Below are 26,123 nucleotides of genomic sequence, written 5' to 3' on the forward strand. Positions count from 1 at the left end.
GGTTTTAACAACCCCATCACATGAGTGTTATGGAAAGAAGCTTCCTAAAAGGGTGGATGATTATAATAGAATCTTCTTACAAAGCTATGAAAAAAATATAAATGTACTTGATATCTATGGACCTGAGATGATGTTATGATTGTCATTAAAAGGGCAGAAAGATAAAGATAAACTTATAAACAAAAAGTCAGGGTAAGAACTATATTTTTCACCGTTATCAAGGCTGAATGCATTCAAAGGGAGTATTTTTGTCCCCTTTTTTATGATATGAAGTGACAGTGTTAAACATTATTTATTATGAACATTTAACAGGCGACTTCATATTTAACTAGATGAAATTGTATTACAATAGACTCAGCTAATTGTTTAATAAAAACAGATAGATTACAAAAAGTTTTATTATCAAATTTCACGTTTAAATTCAATCTAGCTAAGTAAGATGAACTTTAAAATTGTCAAGAAAAAAAATATTCTGTGGCATAGAAGGTTAACTTGATGTACTACAGGCAAAAGATAGTTTGCTGTGATAAACGGATAAAATTCGTTTTGCACTAATTTAGTCTGGAAGAAACTCACCTTCAGGTGTGCAGTTTCTGACAGCTTATTAAGTACCACGTGTTAAGTACTACATAATATTAAAACATTAGTTCAAATCTCCATTAAGCACAACACTCATGTATGGAGGCTAACGGAGTCCCCTCATCCTGTTCTTATTTCACTTTCTTTAGTTTTAATTGGGTGCAAAAAAAAAAAATGTGAATATATTTTCAGATAGATAAAATGGTAGGAACGATTGTTCTATTTTCTGTAATATTATTTAGTAATTTAGTTTGTGGGATTGACTTTATACTACTTAGTAACTATTAGCTCAGAAAAATGATATTAATAGCTACCATTTAGTAAGCACTTGGTAGTTGGTATCTTACATAACTCATTTAATCATTATCATCGCCACAACACTTTACTGTTGCTGTTATTCCTGTTTTATGGGCAAGCCATCAAGCTAGTAGGTGGTAGAATAGAGTTACAGCGCAGGACAGGAATTTAGAGACTTTATGTTATCTGTATTTAGGCTATACTTAACCCTCGCACTCTGAATATAACAATAATATTAAAATCAACTTAAATTTACATCATGTTTCATCTTTAAACACTTTCATATATTTTATTTTATTTTTATTTTTTTTAAGATTTTATTTATTTATTTGACAGAGAGAGAGACAGCCAAGCCAGCGAGAGAGGGAACACAGGCAGGGGGAGTGGGAGAGGAAGAAGCAGGCTCCCAGCGGAACAGCCTGATGTGGGGTTCGATCCCAGGACTCTGGGATCACGCCCTGAGCCAAAGGCAGATGCTTAATGACTGAGCCACCCAGGCGCCCCTAAACACTTTCATATATTTTATCTGTGTGCTCTTCAAAACAGTCCTATGAGGTAAGTAGAATATTTCCAGATGGGCAGTTGCAGTTTGGACATATTAGGGGAATTTCACAAAGGTAGTGAGTGAGTGACTGACCTAATCTTCAAATGTAGCTTAAGCCCCAAATACTAATTTGGTCTCAAAAACAGGAGAGAGTGACGACTCAGACTCATTGTCAGTGGCTTTCACGTTAGTGAAACCCAGGCGGTTCATGTGAGATTGAGGACACCAGAGAGGGCGGGTGGCTCCCCTCACCTCTGTTATTCCTCATGAGTCCACAGTTCAGAGTTACCTGTTATGTGTGGGTGGGGGGAGAGCTCACCAGCGCTCCACTGTCTACCATGTTAGCATATAAGGAACTTCTTGCTGAGTAAGTGTCTCATTTTCATTTCTTATTGTATCACTGGACCTCAGCAGGACCTAACATGCCCTTTTCAAAATCTGAGACAAGACATGCATATTTGTGTAATTGACTACCTCGTTCTTACTCACATACAACTTTAACCTGTTCATAAATATTAGTGCAGAATTATCTTATTATCAATATCATAATTGCCAGAGACATGGCCCATGTTCAACTTCCAGAGTTTCAAGGGCACCGTTCAAGAAAATTGAGTTAGGATTGACCCTAAAGGAATTGAAAAGGCGATCCTTAAAGGAGACTCCTCTGGCTTGAAAACCACATTATGCAAAACCAAGTCTCCTGGTTCCTCACCATGTTCTCATTACCATTTCATTTTTCACAGTATGCAAAACATACATGCACACACATATACACGGAAGCCCATATTTCTATGTACATAGTCGTTGGGTTCTTTAAAAAAAATAAAATTATTTAATCAAAATAATATGCTGTATTTTCAAAATGTTTGCCTTCAGAAAATCAGCAGGTAATTTACAATACTGTCAAAGTTACCAGTTTCACAGTGAATCCTGGTAAAAAGAAATTCAGAATCACTGGCCAAAGTATATTAAAAATTACTAAACACAGCCCATGTCTGCATATACATAAGTTATGTCACTTGAAAAGTAAGAGTATGTTTGTGTCGGAACCACGTAAATCAGTGTTGTTGGTTTTGGCACTACATAGAACTGCTTGTGAATCATGCATCTGTCCCTTACTGTGAGATATGCAGAAAATCGCTTATCCTCTTTGAGGAGCAGGTAAATTAAAAGTGTGGAACCTGCTTAGCTGGGGGTTTGGCATATAGCATTTGCTCAATGAATATTAGTTCCCAGCCTCCTCTACCATTCACCATCCTCCCTTTATTTTCTCCTTTCTTTGCAAGGCTGCCATTCATTCTCCAAACAATTGTTTTTTTTTCACCAGATTTTGGCACCTATTAAATAATTTAAATCAGAACAAGAACAAAGTAACTTTAAAAGTGTGCAAAATGGAATGTTCTAAAATATTCAATATCACACCTTTCATCTTCTTTATTTAGAGATTCAGAATGAAAAATACAGGCTCGGCCAAATGTGGGGGCCTAAATTTGCCAGCCTTGCACGTGTATTATAAAAAGGAACAGACACGTTATGTGAAAATACATACCCTGTTATGGCGACATAAAACAGTCATCTAATCAGTGTGAAGCTTTGCTTTTCTACTAATGGCATAATTTTAGACATAGTGTGCTAATTATGTAAAACTCTGCAACAATACTTGTCCCCCAAAAAGCAATCTGTTGAAAACAGTAGTGATGGGTGGGGGGCACCTGGGTGGCTCAGTCAGTTAAGTCTCCCTTCGGCTCTGGTCATGATCCCAGGGTCCTGGGATCGAACCCCGCATCTGGCTCCCTGCTCAGTGGGGAGCCTGCTTCTCCCTCTCCTGCTGCTCCCCCTGCTTGTGCTCTCTCTCTCTCTCTCTCTGTCAAATAAATAAATCAAATCTTTAAAAACAAAAACTAAAACAGTAAAGGAACTCATTTCCACCTTTCTTTGCTCTTGGTTCTGCTGAACCTTTATCTTCTATTCTGACTACATTTTTCCCCTATGCCTTTCTTCCCAGAGTCCTTAAATTCTCAGAATGAGAGCCTCCTGCCCACATTCAGGCCCCATGGTATCACAATAAGTGTTTTCCAGGTATTAAATAAAAGTGGTTTGTTTGTTTTTTTTAATTTTGTCAGGTGTTCTGATTCCTCCTTCATTACTTTCTAGCATGTAAAAGGAATCGCTGTGTATTTTATTTCCCACTGGTCCAGGCAGTAATAAAGACCCAATAGTCAAGCATAATACTTTTTTATATTTTTTTTACTATGGTAATTGGACCTGGAAACTTTGGGACTTTTGGTATTATATGGAGCTGGAAATATCTTCATGTCCGTTGACTGTGAGAATCGGCCACAGTCCTGCCCCAGTCTTATCCATCCTGATTAGCACTCTTTCCCTGGCTTCCTCCTTCCTGGATAATTGCAGACATCAGTGATGTTGCCTGCATGATTCCTCACTATTCTGAGTGTCTTTGCTAATTCTCTGACAGTCCTTCAAGTCAGACTCCGAAGTGTTCCTGTATCCATGGCTGTGTATGTCTGTCACTGTATATGAGTGATGTATGGAGTTCAGCAGGCTTAGACTATAGTGTGACTTCACATTTTAACAGCTCATAAATAAATAATTAATCACTGAGAACCCAGTTCAACATAGAGGATATACAGGTCAGATTACGCTCATACCTCCCAGCACACAGTAATGTCTAATTCCCTGGATGATGTGATTCTTCGTAGTGTTGGAGCATCTCTTACTCATCCTCAGAGCCCCAGGTAAGAACACTACCTCGGGCAGTGGAGGTGGCCAGTAAATGAAGCTGCAATGACTGAGAATTCTAAGGAGCACCACAACTCTCCTATCTGGCTGATACGGTAAAACTCATAATATGCCCCCCAAGTTCAGGAATAAGGCACATCCTCCACAATGGAAACTTTGAGAGCTATGGCTGTGAACTAGACTAAAGTCATATAATGGAAGTAGGGAGACTTTCTGACAAAACCACACCCCACACCATGACTTACAGCTAGTTTTCCCGTCTTACAGCTTTCATCCTCTCGCCCTGTCTCTGGCTTCCATGCCAGCCACAGGCAGTCATGTGCGTGTGTGTAGTCACTTGCCTTATACTCTAGCTGAGCAGAATTGAATATTCCTGAACACCTCTGTATCCACTACTCACTCCATTTGGCAAAATGCATTCTAGAATCTGCTTCAGTGTTGCTTTTTTTTTTTGTGAGGCTTTCCCTGAACCATCAGACTAAGTTGTCTTTTCTCCTTGTCCCAATTTACCCAGCACTGTCTAGATTTTAAAACTGAAAGTCATCACATCATGTGATGAGCACTGGGTGTTATATGCAACTGATGGATAACTGAACTCTACATCTGAAACTTATGATGTACTATATGCCAGCTAATTGAATTTAAATTTAAGAAAAAAGAGTTTAAAAAACCCAAAAACCTGAAAGTCTCATGCCCTAGGAAATCCCTTAGTCCTCGGAAACTGAGGTGGTTAGTCACCTGACGTGTTTGTCTCCCCAGTGGAAGAATACGCCCATTGTTGAGGGGGTTGTGTCATATTCATGTTTGTGTCCCCAGTGCCTGAAACACTGATAAATCAGTGACCTTCCAAATGAGACCTGAAGGACAAAGCTGTTCAATCCATGTTGGCAGATACCAATGGAAGAGGATGTTATTAGTCTTGTCTCTTAATACAGAAATATCCTGAAATAGTGTAGTCTTTTAATTTCCCTCTAGGTAAGCTCTATCTTACCTCTAAGTTTATAACTCACTACTTAGGCTCAGTTGAGAAGCCAAAGTTTAGAAATACCTTTGATGATAATAATATTGCACCCAGCAATAACATTTAAGAAAGATATTTTATGGGAATGAGAAGAGATGGATAGAAAACATTTATTTTATTTTATTTTTTTAATTAGTTTCAGAGGTAGAATTTCGTGATTCATCAGTAGAAAACATTTTTAAGTGCATGCCCAGTGGCTCTGAAATTTTTGAAAATGAGTCTCTGTATCTTGTAGGTCCTGGGGGCTTCATGGCATGATTGGCAGTGCACATTGCTGTTTCTGCCAGGAGTAAAATATCAAGTTATCCGTGTAATTGGTAAATAGTAACGGCTAAGTGATAATACCCCTTATATGTAAAATACGTATGACAGGCCAGTGTCTTAACTAAGTAACTTAGCACTGCTGCTGGAGAAGGGGAGAGGGAGTTCACTTATCTGAAAATATATCCACATTTGGGAAGTTCAGTCTCACAGGGAATAGAGGACAGATTCCTTAGCTGTGAGAGTTGCAGTGCTAATATATGGATACTCTCCTCAGTTGGCTCTAATTCCACCTCCCATCTGGACACTGCATCCCCAGGTCAGACACCCTTTTGTCCAGGAAGAGCAGGAGCAAGTACTATGTGAATAACTGAATCTTCCCACCCACATTCACAAAGCAAACTCACATTACCCTCAGGTACAGGAGGGGATAATGAATGGACATTTATACAAAGAAAATTATCACTTAAGTGTTAGAATTGGGAAGAAATCTTTCAAGAGGTAGGATTCAATTATTCTGTTAAAAAAAATCCTCCATGTAAAATAGATTCAATTCTTCCATTTATCCAAAGCTCATATTTTAAAATAAAGTATATTTAAAACATTTGTCTTTAGACTAGTACTTTTAAAATTTAGCTTTTCAAAGCACTGTAAGACATACTTTCTATTATGTAAGCCCTGTTTTACAATTCTTTTTGTTCCTGTTTTATCTTCCCTCCTAGACTTCATGTTTGATTGATCTTTGCCCCTCCCTGCACCCTCATGCATAGTGCCGAGCAGAGTATTTGATAAACAAATATTTGATGAATCACGATAGCATTTATTGACTACTTACATCCAGGTACTGGTCTGAAGTGATTTCTTCATTTAAATTCATTTAATATGCACAACTCTATGAGGCAGGTATTACTTTTATCCCAACTTTACAGATGAAAAATTCTGAAGCACAAAAAGGGTAATTGATGTCCCCAAGGTCACATACATAGGATGTGGTGGGGCTTGGATGGGAATCCCAGCAACATGACTGTAGTGACCAAGCTCTTGATACACTGCCTTGCCTTCGGAGAAGAAGGTTGGTCCCAGGAGATCCCCACAGGGTTGTTACTCTCTCTTGGTTTCCAGAGCATGAAGTAGTTTTTACCATTTAAAACTTGATAGTAGAGAAAACTTTATGGAGTCTTCTCAAGGCTTGTTTTAAAATGAATAAAGTATACATGGGGTGGGTGCAATGTATGTGTTTGCCAATGCAGCTGCGGTCTAGGGGTCCAGATGTAAGGACGTAGTATGCAGACTTTCCTGACTACCCAGAAGTGTGGGAATCAGAAATGGGGTCACGGAAAACCTAGGGAATTCCAAGCAACCAGGAAATTCTCACTCTGATTCCATACAGGAATTATTCTGGTTTTGTTTGTTTTGTTTTTGTTTTTTTGTTTTTGTTTGTTTTTGTTTGTTTTTTAATGCTCCAAGTAAAATAGATTTTGGGAGGCCTCCAAAGGAGCTTACATAGAAGGAATAATATAGTGACCCACAACCCCAAATCCCAAGCTGATCTTCCCACACCCAGTGGTAAGTGGATGCCTCCCTAGGGTCCCTCATTTTGTCCCTTACATAGTGCTTTTCTGTATAAGCACATTTCTAGCGTAACACAAGATAACAGCTACTAGTTATCAGCTTCTCAGATCCAAATCTTCCATCACCATAGTGTGCTGACGTTTTCACCTATCACAAGAATGTCTTGGACGTTTCTCTGTTTTGAAGGATTTCATGAGTCTTCACCCAAATTGGTTATATCACATAAGCTGGCCCTAAGCTTCACATAAAGTTCTGTCACAAGGTATATTTTATGAGAGTTAAACTGGAAACCAGTAAGATCTATCACCTTTCATGTATGCCTGCCTCCCATCCATGCACTTATTCAATAAATATGTCTTGAGCACTGGACGTCTGATGCCATTGAGGAATTAGTGTGGCCACCTTGGCCACCTTGCAAATATTTCACTTGTGGTACAATCTCAACTTGAAAGCTGTTCTCTTCTCTCTCTGTCACATCAAACCAATGATCCATTTCTAAACTGTCAGCAGAAGTCAAGATGGTGGGATAGTAGCCAATGGGTACAAAAGATGTCATTTGTGACTATGTACTAAAACTTCCTCTTTCCTAAAACCCAGGAGGAGCAAGGTGGGGCAGGAAGAGGCTGAGATATGGAGGGAGCACTGGTAGTGGGGGTCAGGCGATGGCGTTGATGACCAACAGACATAACCTGTGCTGTGATGGGCTTGGGATGTACAGCTTTATTCCATCCCCTCATTGAAGGAGGTGGCAGTCAAACAAGACACTGATCTGGGACTACTTTTGGCAGCATATCATCTAATCAGCGGCAAATACATATATTTTCTCCCCTCTGTGCATGTGATGAAACTTCTGATATCAGAAGTCCTCTCTTCTGGAGCCAAAATAGCATTTCCTAATACTCCCCAAGGCCACACACAGAAAAAGAGACTTCCACATTAATCTTACCAGGCAAGAAGCTCCTTTTCACACCTTCTCGGCTTCTAACTCAGGAGGAGATTGCAACCCTCCTTGGATGATGGTGTTATCTAGGAAGCTTTTTTAATGCCCATGCCGCTACCTCATTCTGAGGTTATGGCTCTGTTGATTTAGGGTGGGTCTGAGTCTTTTCTGGTTTTGCTTTTGTTGGTTTGTTTGTTTTTGCTCCTCAGTTCGTTCAGAACTACAAAGCACTGCCACATATGAACTTATTTTAAGTTTCCATTCCATAGTGAAAGGAGGGAGTGAAGTTGCAATGAGTAAACACAAGAGCAAAGAGAGAAGGCAGTGGAATCCCAGCTTTGAACATCCTAATCCCTTTGCCATTCCACCATGGAAGCATCTCACGTCAGTAGTCCTTCCTTTTTGTGAAGGAAACATGGGGTTGTTAGGATATATCCACTGCAGAACATGACTTTACCCCTTAGCTCGTACCACCTAAAGATTAGTAAAATATGACAATGGACTAGATAGAATTAAAGGGTAAGAACTCTTGGTAGCACCCCAGGTTCTGCTTTATATGGAAGCTAGATGAAATAGCTAGCAATTATCTCACAGAGCCTAAACAATGAGAAGTATGATGGCATTTGTCATTCACATGCTTTGTACACATTGTAAGACTTCCAAATACTTGCTAACAGGACTTGAAACTATTCATTTTGGAAGCACAAGGCAGATAAGGCTTTCTTATTCAGCTACAATCATATTTCTTTGTGATAGGTCTTTTTAAGCTTGGGAGCATTTTACATTTTAAATGAATGTCTTCATTTGTGATGATGTGAATGTTCTGTACCCATTAGTTTAGGATACTAAAGCTACACCCAGCTTCCACTATTTATGGGGTTCCAAGGCATGCCAGACTAATTCATTGATATTTTCATTCCCTGTGAACTCTAGAAACTCACTGTGGTGGTGAATGAAGTATTTTCAGAATAGTGTCCATAAAGCAGGTGGCTCTAAGTTGACTTTTCTAAGGAAATGATTATGTGCAGATGGCAGTTGGAGGAACCAAACTGTATGTAGAAATGTATTCCAGAATGTTCTTATAATATATATATTCTGAGGATAAAGTTACTCGTGTGATGAACAGTGACCTAGCAGAACAGAAATAAGACATGAAATGAAGAGAGTAGATCCTTCAGTGCACTTCAAAGCTGTTTCTTAGTTGCTCAAAATTACTAACATGTATTAATAAACAAGTCTTAAAACACACACTCATCATTTAGCTATTTAACAAAGAAAAATATCATCTTTCAGTGTGTCCAATGCTTAGCACACAAAGATGAACACACAGAACCTGTATACAGGTGTGCATAATCTATGAGGGAAATAAGCGTGAAAGTCAGTTATTAACATACAGTATGATAAGGTTATGATAGCTTGTGATGAAATTATCATTTAGGATGTTACATACATCAGGGAAAGCTCTCAATCCAAGACTTGGGGAAAAAATATAAGACTCAATAATAGGAATACTATGTCCTCTGAATGAATGTCTTGGGTTTAACTTAAATACTCTCAAGAATATAACCAGTTTCTCTCCTCTTGAATTAGCAGCTTGAAAGCTCAGACCTAATTTGTAACATAATGCTAGCAAACGAGTAGGATCCTGTATGATCAATTTTGTCTATTGATCTTCTACCTAGATTCAACTAATATCACCCCAATTTTGTTTACTTTCTGCTGTTTTTGTTCCTTAAAAGTGCCACAGATCCCTTTAATGATGAGACAGGTTATGAGTAAATAAATAAATAAACGGTGACAAGAGAAGTCTGTTCAAGGTTTTATGAGAGCCAAGGGAAGGAGTGTAACACAGGCTGCCTGTGTTGCTAGGGAAGGCCAGGGAAGGAGTTGTAGCACAGATGGAAAAGCATCATCATGATAATGACCCTGACAGCAGCCTTGTTAATAATAGTAATAAAGAATAGCTAGACCTTGAAGAATAAGCAATAACTAGACCTTACGATTGTGGGGTCCTCCCTACATATCTGTGCTTTGCAAACATTGTTTCTCTGATCTTCACAGCAATCCCAATAAGCAGATATTTATGTCCCCATGTTCCACATGAGAATATCAATGCTTCTGGAGCTGAGTAATTTGTCCAGGATGCCACCTCACATCCAGGTGTCTTGCTTCAAGCACTGCAGTATTGCCACCCTGAAACTCACATGGAAGGGTAAGGGGATTGACACGGTGTTGTCAATGAGAGTAGCTCCAAGTATGTCCAAGAGGGGCGTGCGGTGATGCAGCCAGAGGGAAAGCTACCGAGATAAGGAAGGGCAAAGTCAGGAATAATATTTCTAATAATAGGTACTAGGAAGATTTCAAAGGATTTTAATAAGAGGGTTACATGAAAGTGGAGAAAAGCCAAGAGATGCCTCAAACTCTGATCCTTCTGAAATCCAGTGGGGCTGTCAGAGTCTCCCAGGCAAGGAAGCTTTGAAAGATCACATGCCATGTTCACTACACACCACAGATCACGGTGACTCCTTGGTGCACAAGAGCATTACAGTAGTATTTACTTCCAACAGGAAATAATTCTACATAAGACAGATTTACTTTAAACTCCACCCTGGTGACTTCCATTACCAAAGGAGATTGTCATAAAGCACCCTCTTCCTAAATAGCCCCAGAAGCAGTGTTAGAAAAAGGGCCTAGTGCTCTTCAATGCCCCCTATCCCATAAAGCCTCTCCTATGGACTCAAAATGCTGACAGTGACAGTGATGAGAATGCAGTGATGGTGGTGGCAGGTGGCTGCTGCTAGTTACTGAACTGTCTATGTTTGATCCCCTGTGCCAGCATTCACTACTTCCTCGAACCCTCCCAGCTTTCCCAGGACGAAGGGAATAGTATGTCTGTATGACAGATGAAGATTTAATCACACAGCTAATCAGGTGGTAGAGCTAGATTTTGAATCCAGGGCCAATATGTCCAGAGCCTGGGTGGCAGGCAGCTACCCTAGCCTGCCTCCCATGAGGAAGTCATTAGATACTGCAGTCATCTTATCATGTCATAAAGCACCCTCTTCCTAAATAGCCCCAGAAGCAGTGTTAGAAAAAGGGCCTAGTGCTCTTCAATGCCCCCTATCCCATAAAGCCTCTCCTATGGACTCAAAATGCTGACAGTGACAGTGATGAGAATGCAGTGATGGTGGTGGCAGGTGGCTGCTGCTAGTTACTGAACTGTCTATGTTTGATCCCCTGTGCCAGCATTCACTACTTCCTCGAACCCTCCCAGCTTTCCCAGGACGAAGGGAATAGTATGTCTGTATGACAGATGAAGATTTAATCACACAGCTAATCAGGTGGTAGAGCTAGATTTTGAATCCAGGGCCAATATGTCCAGAGCCTGGGTGGCAGGCAGCTACCCTAGCCTGCCTCCCATGAGGAAGTCATTAGATACTGCAGTCATCTTATCATGTTTCTGAAGACCACTTTTCGGTCTTGCTAGGAATTATCTGATTTATAATAATAGAAAATTGCTTGTTGAGACTTTGTTTCTTTTACCTCCTTTTCTTTCTGATATGTACTTTTAGAAGACATAATGAGAGGATTCTGTGTGTGTGTGTGTGTGTGTGTGTGTGTGTGTGTATTTAATATGTGTGCAAATGGGGCGCCTGGGTGGCTCAGTTGGTTAAGTGTCTGCTGTCGGCTCAGGTCATGATCTCAGGGTCCTGGGATCAAGCCCGAGACTAGACTCCCCACTTAGCAGGGAGTCTGTTTCTCTCTCTCCCTTTGCCCCTCCCCTCCCCCTGCTCATGTGCCTGCTCTCTCTTTCTCTCAAATAAGTAAATAAAATCTTTAAAAAAATGTGTGCACCTGCCAGTGCGAACTCATACATCGAAAAGAGAAGGTGTGTAGATAAGAATTGCATTTTAGAAATAGACACGGTCAGATCCCAGCCTTGCCACTTACTGGGCATGAGATTTAGAGCAAGTCATCGGACTTCCTGTGTGTCAGTCTCATTGCTTTTAAAATAGCAGTGATTCCAATTCAAGACTGTTGCTTCACTACATTGAGAAATGTATCTGCAGTACTTAGCACAGAGTTAAGTACTCAGAATTGTTCATATCTCTTCTAACTCTTTCGTCTTCAGGCTTTCCTACCATAATCCTATTTCCGCCTGTACAAGGAACAAAACCCAATGTGTATGTCAGCCCTCCCTTGGGGGCATTTGTATGCTAGAGAAAGAGCTATGTGTCACTGCCACTAGGCAGTGTTGTTGGTTCCTACCCTCTCCATGGACAAGGAGCTCTAAATTTCATACAAGAATTCATTAAACTATAAGGAGACTATAAGGGATCCTTATACTGTCAGCCCTCACGTTAGCTGATCCACAGCTGCTTCAAGCCACTCTGAGTCTAATATCTGTGAGTTTATCATCTCATTATGTCAAACGTGAATACTCTCCTTTTGATTGACGTGCGCATCAGCCCCCCTACAGGTATTCTACGACTTCTGTAAATATCCTTGGGAGTCTTTCCTTCTCTGTCCCAGCCCTTCAATCCAGGTCTGTCTGGCTCTAAAAAGTGTGGATGCTGGTTGCTAGTAATCAGTGGATTTAACTTATCTTGTTAGATATGGGGACTTTGCAAAGCTTAGATGATACTCTTTGCAACACCATCCGGTATAAATTTCATTTGCTGACCATTTATTTGAATGCATCAAACTCATTTCAAACTATCACAGGAGACCAGAAAGCAAGTGCACACTCTAGTCCTTTTGGCTGAAGCATGAATAATTTAAATACAATAACATAGGATCGAGGCATTGAGAACGCTGCTCCTGTCACAGAAATGTGCATTGCACGCAGGCAGCCCCAGCAAAGGCCTGACCTCATGCCTGGTGGGGCACGTGACGGATCACATAAGGTGCCCCTTAATCTCCTGCTCTCTGTAGAGCTCTACGTATGTTCTCTTAAATGACTTTGCCCCACTGTTATCCTAATTTGAAATTTTATTCTTCAGCCACATAAATAGAAGAACACAGTTTGAAAACCCCGTCCTGGAAGCAAAAAGGAAGCTACAGCAGCATAACATGCCCCACACAGAACTTGGCACAAAGCCCCTGCAGGCGCCAGCTTTCCGAGGTGAGTACCACGTCCACCCGCAACGCTGCAAAGGGAAAATGATCTACCAAACTGCCTGCTCTTACAGATATGCCTTTAGCTGTGACTATTTCGGATAATCAATTTGCTTTCCCCAAACCCCTCTCTCAGCTTTAGCTGAATGTTTGCTCTGCTCCACGGATTAAGTTAAAGCCTCAGGCGGTACCTTATAGGATTGTGCAGCAGGTGCCAGGTGGAGATTCGTGGGTTTTGGCAGTGGTACTGTAAAGTGCAGATTCATAGAGACTCATAGGTTTGTCCTCCAAAGACCAAGCACAAGAGTAAGGCTTGTTCTCCTTTGTGACAGTAGACGGCTCCTGGTCGACATTACCTAAGCCCACATCTACCCGCCCCCACGCGGTCCCCGAGAGGTCGCGCAGTGTGAATGACTTGTCTTACTATCCGCGTGACTGCGCTGGGAGGCCCTGGCCCTTCGGTACGTCTGTCCGGGGGCTGCTTGCTGCCCTTGACCACACCTTGGAGCCACGTAGCGGGATGAGTTGCTGCACAAACTTTTCATGTCTTGTGGGCTCTTACTCCTAAATGAAAGCACGAATACCACACTCCTCCAGCACAAATGCCACGAATGTAAAGGTCTCACAGTAACTTTTCTCCAGTTGTAAATGTTACATTCACAAAGGAAACATAGATGGCAAGGTCACATGCATTTTTCATTTACATTTTAAAGGAAAAAAGTAAACTTAAATATAAAATGGAGAATGATTATATTTTTTTAATGCAGATCTATGTGATGTGTAAATACATGAAGTAAAATCCAATATGATGACTCATTATATCTATTACGTATCACCCAAAATGTAACAGCAGCAAAAGTACCAAAATACTTAGCTAAGTTCCTATGTAGAGTTTGGCTGTACAGTTACACACATCAAATCATAGCCCCAAAAATGTAACAACTAAATGTGTGTTTGCACAAGTATATACTTTATATATACTTCTGTGTGTGTGTGTGTGTGTGTGTGTATATATATATATATATATATATACAAGTGTATATATATATGTGTGTGTATATATATATACACACACACTTGACTGAGATAGCATTCAGAGCAGATACTAATTCTGTTTCCTAGCATGACTATTATTTTTAAAGCATTTAATATGCTTAAGAATATGTTTATTACAGATCATAGCTGGAAAAACATGTAACAAACTAGTGGTCAAACCTAAATGAGTGGGTTCACATTATGGTCAGATTATTTGAACGTATGAACATATTGTTACAAGATGTGTTACCTTTACATTCATAATGATATATAGAAATATTGGCTTGCCTTTTGCTCACATTTTAGAGTATACTAAACACTATGAGGTCAGTAGAACTTTATCTGGTTATCTTTATAGCATCTCACAATATAAGCAAAAGTTAACTCAGTCCCACATCCAGGTACTCCTTCTACATAGCTGAGACATCTGAATAGATGGTAGCGTTCCATGGGTCTTATTCTTTTAAAAATAAAACAGTCCATTCTGGTTTTCCAGTTTTATCCCTTCAAAGTTTTGTGTAGGACCAGCCACTCACACATACCTCCTGATTGGACTCCTTTAGAACAAGATGAATGTATCCAGATGTGTCTGGATGATTTGGGCTTCTCTTTATCTATAGGCTCTGACGGCCTGTTGATTCAGCCCTTTTTAAAAAAACCCAAGAAGGGCTGATTTGGTGAATGGAAACACTGACTTGACCGAAAATCTACAAACCAAGCAGCTTTTTCACCTTTCCTGGATGCTTGGGACTGCTCTGTGTTTGCAGGAAATACTAAAAATTCTGCTCCTGTAGTCACCACCTGCTTGCTTGCTTTTACTGCAGGAGACACCCACACTTACCCCTGGGATGACTCTCAGTGTCTGGCTTTCCCTTGTGTGAGAACTTGCCTTAAATATGCTTTTTCTTTTTTAACTTATATTGGCCAATGTAGAAAAACCGCTCTTCACCCGGGATGCATCCCAGTTGAAGGGAACATTCCTCAGCACCACCCTAAAAAAGAGCAACATGGGTTTTGGATTCACCATCATTGGTGGAGATGAGCCTGACGAGTTTCTGCAGGTGAAAAGTGTGATTCCGGATGGGCCTGCAGCGCAGGATGGGAAAATGGAAACAGGTAAGGTCCTTACTGCTTTAGAAATTTGTTTTACAACATCTTTCATTTTCTCCTCCCCTAAGGGAAATAGGAGGAGCTTCTTTCTGTGTTTTTAATTTGAAGGTCAAAGATCATTTCACTTCAGGGAAAACAGAAATTATGTTTCTCCTAAGTGTAGGAGTATCAAATTGAAGTATTTTGGAAATAGCTCTAAATATCATTTTTGTCTCATTTTTCAGACTGTCCCTTCTATTTGCTGAATTTAATGGGCTCTTGAGATTGACACTTTCCTAATTTATTTTTAGAGTTCCTTCTCAGAGATGTGATTAACATTTCATACTATTCTACCTTATATTCAACCATTGATATTTTAAAATCTGCATTAATCTTGATATTCTCATGCTGAATTGCCCAGGTTAGATATTTAAATATGCATGACCATCTCATAGAAAAACATCTTGAATGGTATTCATCTTTGTATGTCCCCATCAATGTTTTAATATATAAGGTTTTTTCTGTAGTTCTTATGAATCAATTTTCACATGCAGTTACTTGGATGTCTGTGAAATTATAATCAAAATTCATTTAACATGGAGATGTGGAGGCAAATTGTTAAAGGCACAAAAGCATAAAATATGAAAGTTCCACAGAGGTAGAGAAAAAAGTAATGAAGTAAGTCTGGTTTTGCAGGTTGATTTTAAATTCTCCTAAGTCCTAAGGCCCATGACCTTGGATTAATCCCATAACTTATAAATGCTAGTTTCCTTATCTGGGAAAAAAAACAAAAACAAAAAAAGAAGAAATCAGATTTGATCTTGGTATTTAAAATACTGATTCAAGAATTTTGTAGTGTTGTTTTTGAAATACATTAGAAAGAGTATGATAAAAGTGCAGTAAATATATCTCCAAAGAACTGTATTGCCATTATATATTTTTCACAGTGCTGATTTAATTTATGATATCAACTCGCCAAAGTTAATGTGTCCTAATAGATATACAAATTAGAGAATTCGTTTTGAGGAAAAGTTATCGCATCTATGTGGTCTATATATTTGTGAATTGTTTTATTACCATTTAATAAATGGTTCCTCCAGAAATAACTGCTTTTCAAGGTCACCTAATGAATATATTTGTCGCTCCCACTCACTAGTGAATAATAATCCATTTAATAGGTGTTTCACCTCCTTAAAAGTTGAGAGAAGTTCTAAAACTAACCCACCACATTCTTCAAACACTATGGTTGTAAAAATCATCTGTACATAATCTTCTTGGTAAGAGTTGAGTTAGAGAGTGTCCGACTCTACTGTCAATCCGGTGATATTTTACTAAACATCTGGACCTTCATGTTGCCAAAAAATCACAGAGAAACATCAAATGACTCAACTAAAAATCATCTTATTGCCTACAATTAGCATAAGAGCAAATTATAGAATTAATACCATCTTAGTAGAGGACAAGGTTGCCCAAAGCTTTTGAACTTCAGTGTAATACTTAATAAACCTATTTCTTTTCATAATGAGGAATAGTTATTTTTTTCTCTGATCCAACCCACTATCCCATGTTTCAAAACTATAAAAGACTTTTTTCAGTGTAAACGTAAAACAAAAAAAGACATTTGCACAGCAAAGCCTTTTCTCTTCGTACTCATTCTGCTAGTTCGCTGTAGCCACAGAATCTAAGCTAGCCTCGTTCAGCCACAAAGTCAAAGCTTTTATTTAGAATTTAGCAGATTTTCTTCATTTAACATCATCACAGAACAGGTCCTAATAGAGAAAGAAGAACCTAGGATTTAATTCTATTCACTGTCTCGAATTTATTCCTATTCATTCATTCATTCATTCATTCATTCATTCATTAAGAAACAATGTGTTTAGCTCCCCACTTTCACAAACATGACAGCACAGGAGGGCAACAAAGATGGAGAGGCCAAGGCCTGGCTCTCAAGGAGTCTACGTCTAGGAAGGGCCTCTGATAGATAAACAAGTAGTCGTAACACAATATGAGTGGGATGAATCTGTAATAACTCTGATGTTGGCACCAAAATCGAGAGAGTGGGAGGAGGAAGCAACAGAAATGTTTAAAAAGAGAAGTGTGTTCCTAACCATGTAATCTTATTGGGCTTTTATAGAACTGATAATTTCTCTCATCAGAAAAGAATACCATAAACATTTGAAATCTGCTTATAAAATACTCAGGAAATGTAAATGTTTATTTTTAATTGTGAGGTAATTTAAAATAAAATGTAAGCACATTTCTGTGACATTCCACAAGTTGTACTAGCAGAGGCTCCTCAGTTCATTCAGCTAATGTTTTGTGAATATCCATATGTCCCAGGTGTTCTGCTGATTATTAGGGATGCAAAGATGAAGAGACAAATATTTCTATACTTAAGAAGCTTACACTATAGAAATAATGAGTAGCATGTTAATGAATATTTACATCAATGCAATAACAAAAGTTTGTACAAAGTCCAGAAATAAGACAGAGGAATGGAAGATTAAGTCTGTTGGGAGATGTTTAGGGAGGGCCTCGTAGGGATGCCTGACAGAGTTTTGAGTGATGGTAGGTATTTGCTAGGTGGACAAATAAGGAAAGCCACAGGAAGTGGAAATAGCATATGCAAAGGCACAGTAGTAGGGGATACCTAGATAAAGATTGATATGCCATCACAGCCTATGGCAATAGCCCAACTTCAGCAGGTATTCCTGTGAACTACCAAATAAAATGATAATCTTAACTGGTAAAGATGAACTATAATGATGTGTGGGAAACATCAAAGAATAGTATATAGTCATATGTCCTCATCTAAAAGACATAGATTTCATAAATGCATGAATACTTACATATAAGATCTTTCATGTAAATTTCTCATATAAATTTTCAACCAATTAGGCATAGAGCTTTACTCTATGGCTGATGTTTTCTTTATTTGTGTGTCCCTAGAGCCTGAATCAGTGCAAGGCAAAGAGCAAGTGCTCAGTAATATTTGCTGGATGGATGGGTGGATGGATTGTTGGGTACACTTAGAAATTAAGAAGTGAAATTTCAATTGGCTGAATTCACTTTTACGGCATAGCCTGGTCAATGCTAATTGGCCCAATAACTTACCATTAAAGCAAAAACAAACCAGCATTCCAGTTTCTGGAGGAAATTAAAAAGACAAAAACATGTTAGGGACAAAATTAATTTCCTTTTTTGTAATGACTTCATCTATAAATGAACCTCTAGATTTTTTAAAAATAGACACTACAGATAGAATGATAAATCATTAGTATTTAAAAGGTGTGTGGTCTCAGGTGTGTGGTCTCAGGGCGCCTGGGTGGCTCAGTCGGTTGAGGGTCCCACTCTTGGTTTCAGCTCCAGTCATAATCTCAGGGTTGTGGGACCAGCCAGAGTCAGGCTCCAGGATCGGTGGGGAGTCTGCTGGAGATTCTCTCTCCCTCTCCCTCTGCCCTTCCCACCACTCGTGTTCTCTCTGTCTCCCTGTCTCTGTCTCTCTCTCTCTTTCTCAAATAAATAAATAAATCTTAAAAACAGCGAGTCATCTCATTTGACATTGAAATAAGCATGAAAATACTTGAATCAATTTTTCTAGCTCTAGGTTATCTCTAATTTAGACAAAGAAATGTCAGTAGTTTGTGTGGACACAAAGAAAGATCCCCTCTACTACAAAGTTGACCAAGGGTCCTACACAATAAAAACAAGAGTAGGGTGGGAATTCTTTCTTTCTCAGTCAGCACTAATTCATGGGAAGGGGTAGAGAACAGGGGAAAATGAGGACCTTGTGCCCCTGGCTGCTTTTTGAAAACTAATTGAGCCAATCCCCAACGGTCCTATCATGTTCTAGAAGACGCTTTCTTAGAAGAAATTACCATAGTGCCCAGAAACTATCCGACTTCTGATTATTAAGTATTCTACACATCCTGGCAATCATTTGTAGGCACCAGAGATCCTGGTAATATTCTTTAAACTATTTTTAAACTATTTTTAAAATCAAGATTGATATACTAAGGCTTATGTAGAAACTGCAAAGTCCGAGAGTTATTTATCTAACATCCTTCAGTTAAAAAGCTTCTCTCGTTACATGATGTTTCCTCTTTTTCCCCAGGCTTATTTTTGAATCGAGGCTTGAGGTTTTCAACAAATATAAGAGGGAGGAAAGCTGGCCTATCTGTGAAGTTCTTCTATAGATAGGGGTTGAATTATGAGGTCACTCACAACCTGTTAGATTTTATTTGCCCTCTTCTAGAATGTATCCATGTTATTAGTCAAATGGCAAGAAACTGGGAGACTAACATCCTGACATTCTCTAGCTCTCGGCGATTCTCCATTTCAGCGGATCACTGGTACTGCCCCTTTGCTGGTTGCTACCTCATTCTTTGTGTTTCTGGAAGTAGAGGCATAAGATTAATTTTGTCAGAATCACCTGGGGAGCTTTTTAAAGATGCAGATTCCCGTGCCCCTGCGCCTACTGATTCCCAATTTCTGGAAGTGGTTTTTGGGCATGCGCTTTTATACCCTTTTAAAAATTGTCAAATCAATGCATGCGTGTGAAAAATAATCTCATCAAAATATTTGTAATGCATAAAAAATCTCCTTTCCTGCTTCTCCCCACCCTCCAGGCCCTTATCCCAGAAGCACTCAACCAGTTTGTATTCTTAGAGATGGTTACCTTCACACCTCCAATTAATGTGTTTATACTGTTGTCTTGATTTAACACATTTAGACATGACCTATATTTACTTCCTCTTAGAAAGAAATGAAGCTTTAGCTCTCTTGTTTCCCATCTGCCTTCCCATATTTTCCCAATAGAATTTTACAACTGATTTTAGTAATATTTGTACGGTTTTTGCATTACCAAGGCTTTATACATTTGTTCACTGACACCAACGGTGTACCATTAATACCTTTTTCCCCTTAAACAGCTTTGTGGAGTTTCGCTTTGTCTTTCTCTCTGTCTTGAAGTATCTTTCTTAAAATAATTATTTGTTTTTCCTCCCCAAGCACCATCACATTAGGTCCTCTAGCGGGTCTTCTTTTTTCCGGTCATCTTTTGTCCTCTTGTTCCTGTCTGAGGCTAAGTGTTCATCTGACCCTTGGGGACATTCCATCGTGTCTCTCCCCAGCAGAGTCCACCGTTATCCACATTCATACCTCTTTTTTACAGATGCTCATTTTACTGGAGCGCAGTCCCTTGCATGTGTTATGATCCTCAACTGTCCATATTTAAAAGTGAAACTGGAAAGTTTCCCTAGGATTCTTAGCCAGGGACAGAATATGAACGTCTGTTAAATTGGGATTTTTTTTTTTTTTTTTTTGGAGACACTTTCAGTTTTCGACTTGGGTTAGGTGGTGGGAGTTCTGCCAACAGTGCCACCGGGAGGATTATATACTTGTATCAAACCTTCCTGGAATTCTGCAGAGCAACTGAGAGCCCTTCTTGCCTCTGTTGCCCCTCCCCCCACTCCAAGAACAGACTAGAACAGGAATCAGCAAATGCTTTCTGTAAAGGTTCAAATAGTAAATATTTTAGGCTTTGTGGGCCAGGTGATCTCTGTCACACTGTTTAACTCTGTTGTCGTGAAAGCGGCCTTAGACAACCCAAGAATAAATCAGTGTGGCTGTGTTCCAGTAAAATTGTGTTTACAAATACAGGCATCAGGTTTTGCTCCACGGGCCAGAGTTTGCCAGCCCTCCACTCTAGAATAGACCTTCCAAAACCGTGATAAATTAGCCATCATGCCTTTATTTTCATTCCATATTCTAAAATTCTCTTGAGCTGTCAGGCCATATAATGGCCCCTCTCTGTCAGATAAATGGCTTCTCTCAGGTTCTTTTCATTGCTAGGGGTTTATGCATTTTAAAGCCTTTGTTAAAGAGGGTGCCGTGTGTATTCGGTCTGTCATCTGGAGCCGGACGTCTTAGAATCTGCATTTTTACATGCACTGAAGTCTGAGAACTGTGTGGAGTGGCAGGTACCAGCAGGAAGACTCCCTTCCCATCTACTGTACTTAAACACTGTCCATGCTACCCTGACCACCTCTCAACAGAGCCTATGCTCAGAATTGCTTTTAAGGAGTGTTTATGAGTATTCCCGGGTACTAACGTTTGGAGTAGAGTCTCTGGCCATCTACCCAATAGAACAAAGCTGATTACTCCTTATGGTTATCTTTCATATCAGTCTAGGACATCAACTGAAGAGCAATTTCTCATTCTTTGGCGATTTTAACCCTGTTAATACTCAATCCCATAATTTGCATTATCTGAAATCTTAGTTATCCTTTTGCTTTCTAGGGAACAGCAGAGATTAACCTGAGGCTGTGGGTGTTGTGCAAGCAGACAACTGCTCGGCTCTCAACCCAGTAGTTATTACCCCTCTTAAGGCAGGTCCTTCGGGACTGATTCTCCAGTTAATGGTCACCCAGTGGTTTCCCGACCTGCCCTACCCCAGTTTTATTTGATCTTCCCTAGCCATTGTTAGCTGCTCACCAGTTTAATGAAGTAACATCGCTGTTAATTAAATATCTCCTGAGAAAGAATGTATGTAAGAGAAAGCCCAAGATGTAATTAAAAAATGTTTTGTGTCTCATCTTCCCTCTACATGATAACTTGTGTCCAGCACAGGCTTGCTTTTGGATTTTGAGCACACTACTGTGTTGGTCTGTCCCAGCTGCTCTCACACTGACTGGCTTACTTTATAAAACGTCTCAGTGAATCAGCCAGTTCTTCATCACCACCCACTTCCATCTCAGATGTTCACATTTAGATGGTTCTGTCAATTTCCAGAAGCAAATGAATGAATCAGAGAAATGTAATTTTTCTCTTTGAGGTATCTGTTGAGTTTTCTATTGCAAACCACACCAAAACTCAGTGACAATCAAACATTTACTCATGATTCCACATTCTTGCCTGGGATCTGCTCAGTGGTTCTCATCTGCTAGGCTTTCTTTGGGACTTTCATGTAGCCACAATAATGGAGAAGCCCTCCTGGGGCTGGGATGTGCGGGGTGGTTTCACCCACAGTTGAGGCCTCAGCTGGGATGGATGGGACTCCCCAGGGCTGATAAGGCATCTCTCTCTCCACATGGTCTCAGCAGCAGGGTGCTTGGACCAGTTTCCATGGTGGCTTAGGGCTCTAAGAGAGCAAAGGGGAAAACTGTCAGGCCTCTCAAGGCCTAGCCTCACACCAGCACGGCATCACTTCTACCCCTTCTACTGATCAAAGCAAGTCATCGGTCAGCCCATTTTCAAAGGCCCGGAAACTAGGCCCTGTGTTTTGGTGGGAGAAGGGACAAAACATTTCTAGTCATCTTTGATCTACCACAGTATCCTTTCTGTGGCTTCCTCGTTTCTGAATGACTTGACTTTGTTCAAACTTCCCTCAGAAGCTTATCTTTTACTTCTGTGGACACTCTACCTTTTTACCTTTCTGGCACAGAAGCGTTGATAATGGGTTGCCTTCCAGTTCTCCATCATGCTATGACTAAATAGCAGTGAATCATAATACCACGTCCAGGGAATATGAGTGGTAAAATCACCAGGTCTCCAGCTCTGTCCTTCTAATAAAGATAGAGGAGTGGTTGCAGCAATTCACTGTGTAAGATCTAACAAAATAATCAGACTCAGATCTATGTTAGATAATATTCTAAATTACCCCTTGGTATTAGACATTTATGAGCTTTAGATGCTATACACACACACAAAAAGTCTTGTATTCTACAAAAGCCAGAAAATAGAATTGAATTTCCAGCCGGCTGACCAATACTAATGTCTCCAGTAGAGAAGAAATAAACTGTGCTTGTTTAGCTTGTCAATATATTTACTCTTGATTTTTTCCAAACACACCTAACTTTTAAAACCTCACTTCATTTTGTTCAAATACCTAACATCTCCCCTGCAAGCAATGTGTCTTTCAGATCAATCACTGGACATCTCCCAGAGAAGGCAAGAGCCACAGTAAACACTTTCTATCTTCTGTCCTCCTTTTAAGATGATCTATTAGGTAATACAAATGCCATCATTGACACAATACTTGATTTTGGCTACACACCAAACCACTTGAAAGGATTAAGACATTGTTGCACCAATTCATAAAATCATGATGTGCTTCAGTAAAGCATTTAGTTTTAAAAATCTAGAGGTCTTTGTAACCCAAACAAATGCTATTGCAGTGCTTCTTTTTGGCACATTTCTCTCTTTTCTCTCATTGTAAATGCCTTGTACTACACTGTTTATGACCTCTTCGTTCAAAATCAGAGTCTAGATAAAAGCTCACTTGAGAAGGATTAACTACTCTACAAGTTCTATCTAGTTTTCATCTCTACCCCAGGCTTAAGATCTTGATTCTCATCTCACACAGATATAGCAAAGTTTGTTACTTTAATTTTGTTTCTAGTTCCATATTGGTATCCATTTGGGTAAGTCACACAGTAATTGAGTTATGCCATTCATGACCGCTGTACCTATTAACACCATGGAAGTCAAAGCACTTAAATGTACTTTTATCACTATTATTTTTAAGTCATTCTGCAGAAAAGCTTTACGTTGATTTGCAGCACAGGTTCACTGGCCCTCCTAGGATCTCAAGAAGAAAGGAGGTGGGGCTCCGACTCAGCCTAAGCACCCAGCTCAGAAGGTACCAGACGTTACAACACCAGGGATATTACATTAGAGTAATTTCACTGGGTATGAAATTAGCAATTTAAAAATCTGAAAGCTTATCATTTAAGTTTAATGGAAATGGGCTGGAGATTATGGGGTTAATGCTGTCTTTTTATTACCTACTCCATGGAGGAAGTGGTTGGTTGTCAGTATATTAGTGAAGGGTTTTTAGCTTAAATTAGACACATTTGAAATAATGATATCATCTAATGCATTTAAGAAGTGCTTATAATTTTAATTTCTTAGGTCTGGGGCCAGGATCACCAGTTCTCTTGCTTATAAATGAAACAAAATTATCCAAATAGGTACAAAGAGTACCAGATTCTGGTACACACAGGATTGGCCTGTGTGTTTTTATAGACAATGCTAAAGTCATTCTGTTCCTATTACTCTCTGTCCAGAAACTAATGGAACTGAGCCTTTGGTTCACCCACCCCCTCCTTCAGCGGATTTGTAAATTCTTATTATTTGCCATCCCCCGCCCCCAGCACCTAACTATAAGCTCTCTGAGGTCAGAGCCTATTTCTGACTTCATCACTAGTAAATTCCCAAGGCATATTTACTACCAGATATATGACATATATTCAACTCGGTGATTGCACAGTTGAAGGAATCCATCTGTGCAGCACTGATCTGCTTACGTGGATTACTATGAAGGCATAAGATTTGCTGTAATAATCACAGATTTTTCTATGATCATGCTCCCTTAGAGAATTATTTAAGGCTTTTGTCTAATTTAACCAAACATTTCATTAGATGAGCTATTACATATAAAATACTTAGAATAGGGCATGACATAGGGAATCATTCGAAATTGGTAACCATTATTAATATTTATAAGACTATCTTCCAATAAACCAAAGGAAGCTTTAGTATTCTGGGAATGATATATGAAAAGATTTATGAACAGTGTAGGATGTTCACCGTTTGGGCCCTGGGAATGAGATGATTCTGTATGGAACACTAACAACAAAAAAATTCTTGCTTCTTAAACTACTTTTCAGTTTCAGGTAATCAGAAAATTGTTAGAATTGTGGTGCCATGTTGACAACTCTTATTCTGTTGGCAAACTGGCAGCCGAAGTAGGACACTCAACCTCTTATGTGTGCATATATCACTGAAAATTGGGCTGGGGTGCCATATGGGCATGCCACTGGATTCTGACTCCTGTTTACCAGGTACACGTTGGAGACATCACTAATCTCATCTTCATTTGCTTAACGAAGTTCCTCACTTTTTGATATTATAACCCACTCCAAAATAAAAACACGTCAATCCCGAATCATAAGAAACAAAAAGAAAAGTCTAAAGAGGTTAAGATAGTTGGAAAATGTCTGAGGCAAAATACGTTTCTGTTAAAAAAAAAATAATACTCCCTGACTCAAATATCCATGTAGGATATTGGTGCATGTTCCTATTGGTCGTCATGTTGGCTCATAAGTGCTCACTGAATAGTTTAATTTCCTAGATACACACACATACATCACCACCACCGCATATAAGTGAGAAAAAGAGGCAAGAAGTATGTCTTCCACTGTTTCCTCAGCTAAGTCTTAGATCTTAGTTCATAATTATAAATCTCTTCGCATTCTCAACAAGAAGTCTTCACTGAAGTCAATAGGAGATAAATTGCCATGCAGACCTTTGTTTATAAGTGTAATTCTGCTGGTTTTTGCAAGCTGCCAGTGAAATTAGAGATGGAGCGCGCTGGAGTCGGCAAATATCAAAGCTGCTGCAGCTGCAGAACCATGATTCCTGTATCCAGTGTAATTAATGTGCCTCTCACATGAGCCAGCTGAGGATTTGCATGAACTGACAGGAGCACACACGGTAAATCTCGTGTCATCATCTAATTTACTACTTTGTCCGAAAACCCAACTCTGTAAGGTGAATTTTGCATCTCTTAATGGCAAGAACTTTTATCAGAATCTAAAGCATTTCATCATGTAAACGAGATATTAACCATAAAGGGGGGGACTTTGTTTTGCAAAACCAAGATTAATAACCTAGAACTGTCTTTCTCCACATTATCACCTTCGTATTCCTTTCCTCTTTGTTTTAAAGTGTTAGATCCTGATTTCACCCCTCTGGCTTCTTTGTGTGTTCTTCTTTCCTATTTTCTCACCTGACTAGGAAAAAAGCAAAAACTGGATCTATTTTCTCCCATGTTCTCCTGAGAGAATGAAATTTGGGGCATGAAAAAACAAGCTTAGATTGCCACATCTCTGAATGTAATATGA

The 26,123-nt window shown here is 39.5% G+C and overlaps 1 protein-coding gene across 9 annotated transcripts in view; it reads left to right on the forward strand.

Annotated features, from left to right (window-relative positions):
• The window catches only part of MAGI2 (membrane associated guanylate kinase, WW and PDZ domain containing 2), a 1,265,804-nt gene that overhangs the window by 974,618 nt on the left and 265,063 nt on the right, over positions 1 to 26,123 (forward strand). For 6 of the 9 annotated variants that reach the window (XM_087861146.1, XM_087861140.1, XM_087861142.1 and 3 more), the window contains 3 exons: positions 12,978 to 13,099; positions 13,425 to 13,553; positions 15,061 to 15,243. In XM_087861146.1, coding sequence (XP_087717272.1) covers positions 12,978 to 13,099; positions 13,425 to 13,553; positions 15,061 to 15,243 — 434 coding nt within the window. The remainder of the gene's footprint in view (positions 1 to 12,977; positions 13,100 to 13,424; positions 13,554 to 15,060; positions 15,244 to 26,123) is intronic. The other 3 variants (XM_045793391.2, XM_045793392.2, XM_087861141.1) reach the window with 2 other exon arrangements.

The sequence above is a fragment of the Ursus americanus genome, chromosome 3 (assembly GCF_024610735.1).
Source record: "Ursus americanus isolate L20-20 chromosome 3, mUrsAme1.1.p, whole genome shotgun sequence".
NCBI classification, from domain to species: Eukaryota; Metazoa; Chordata; class Mammalia; order Carnivora; family Ursidae; genus Ursus; species Ursus americanus.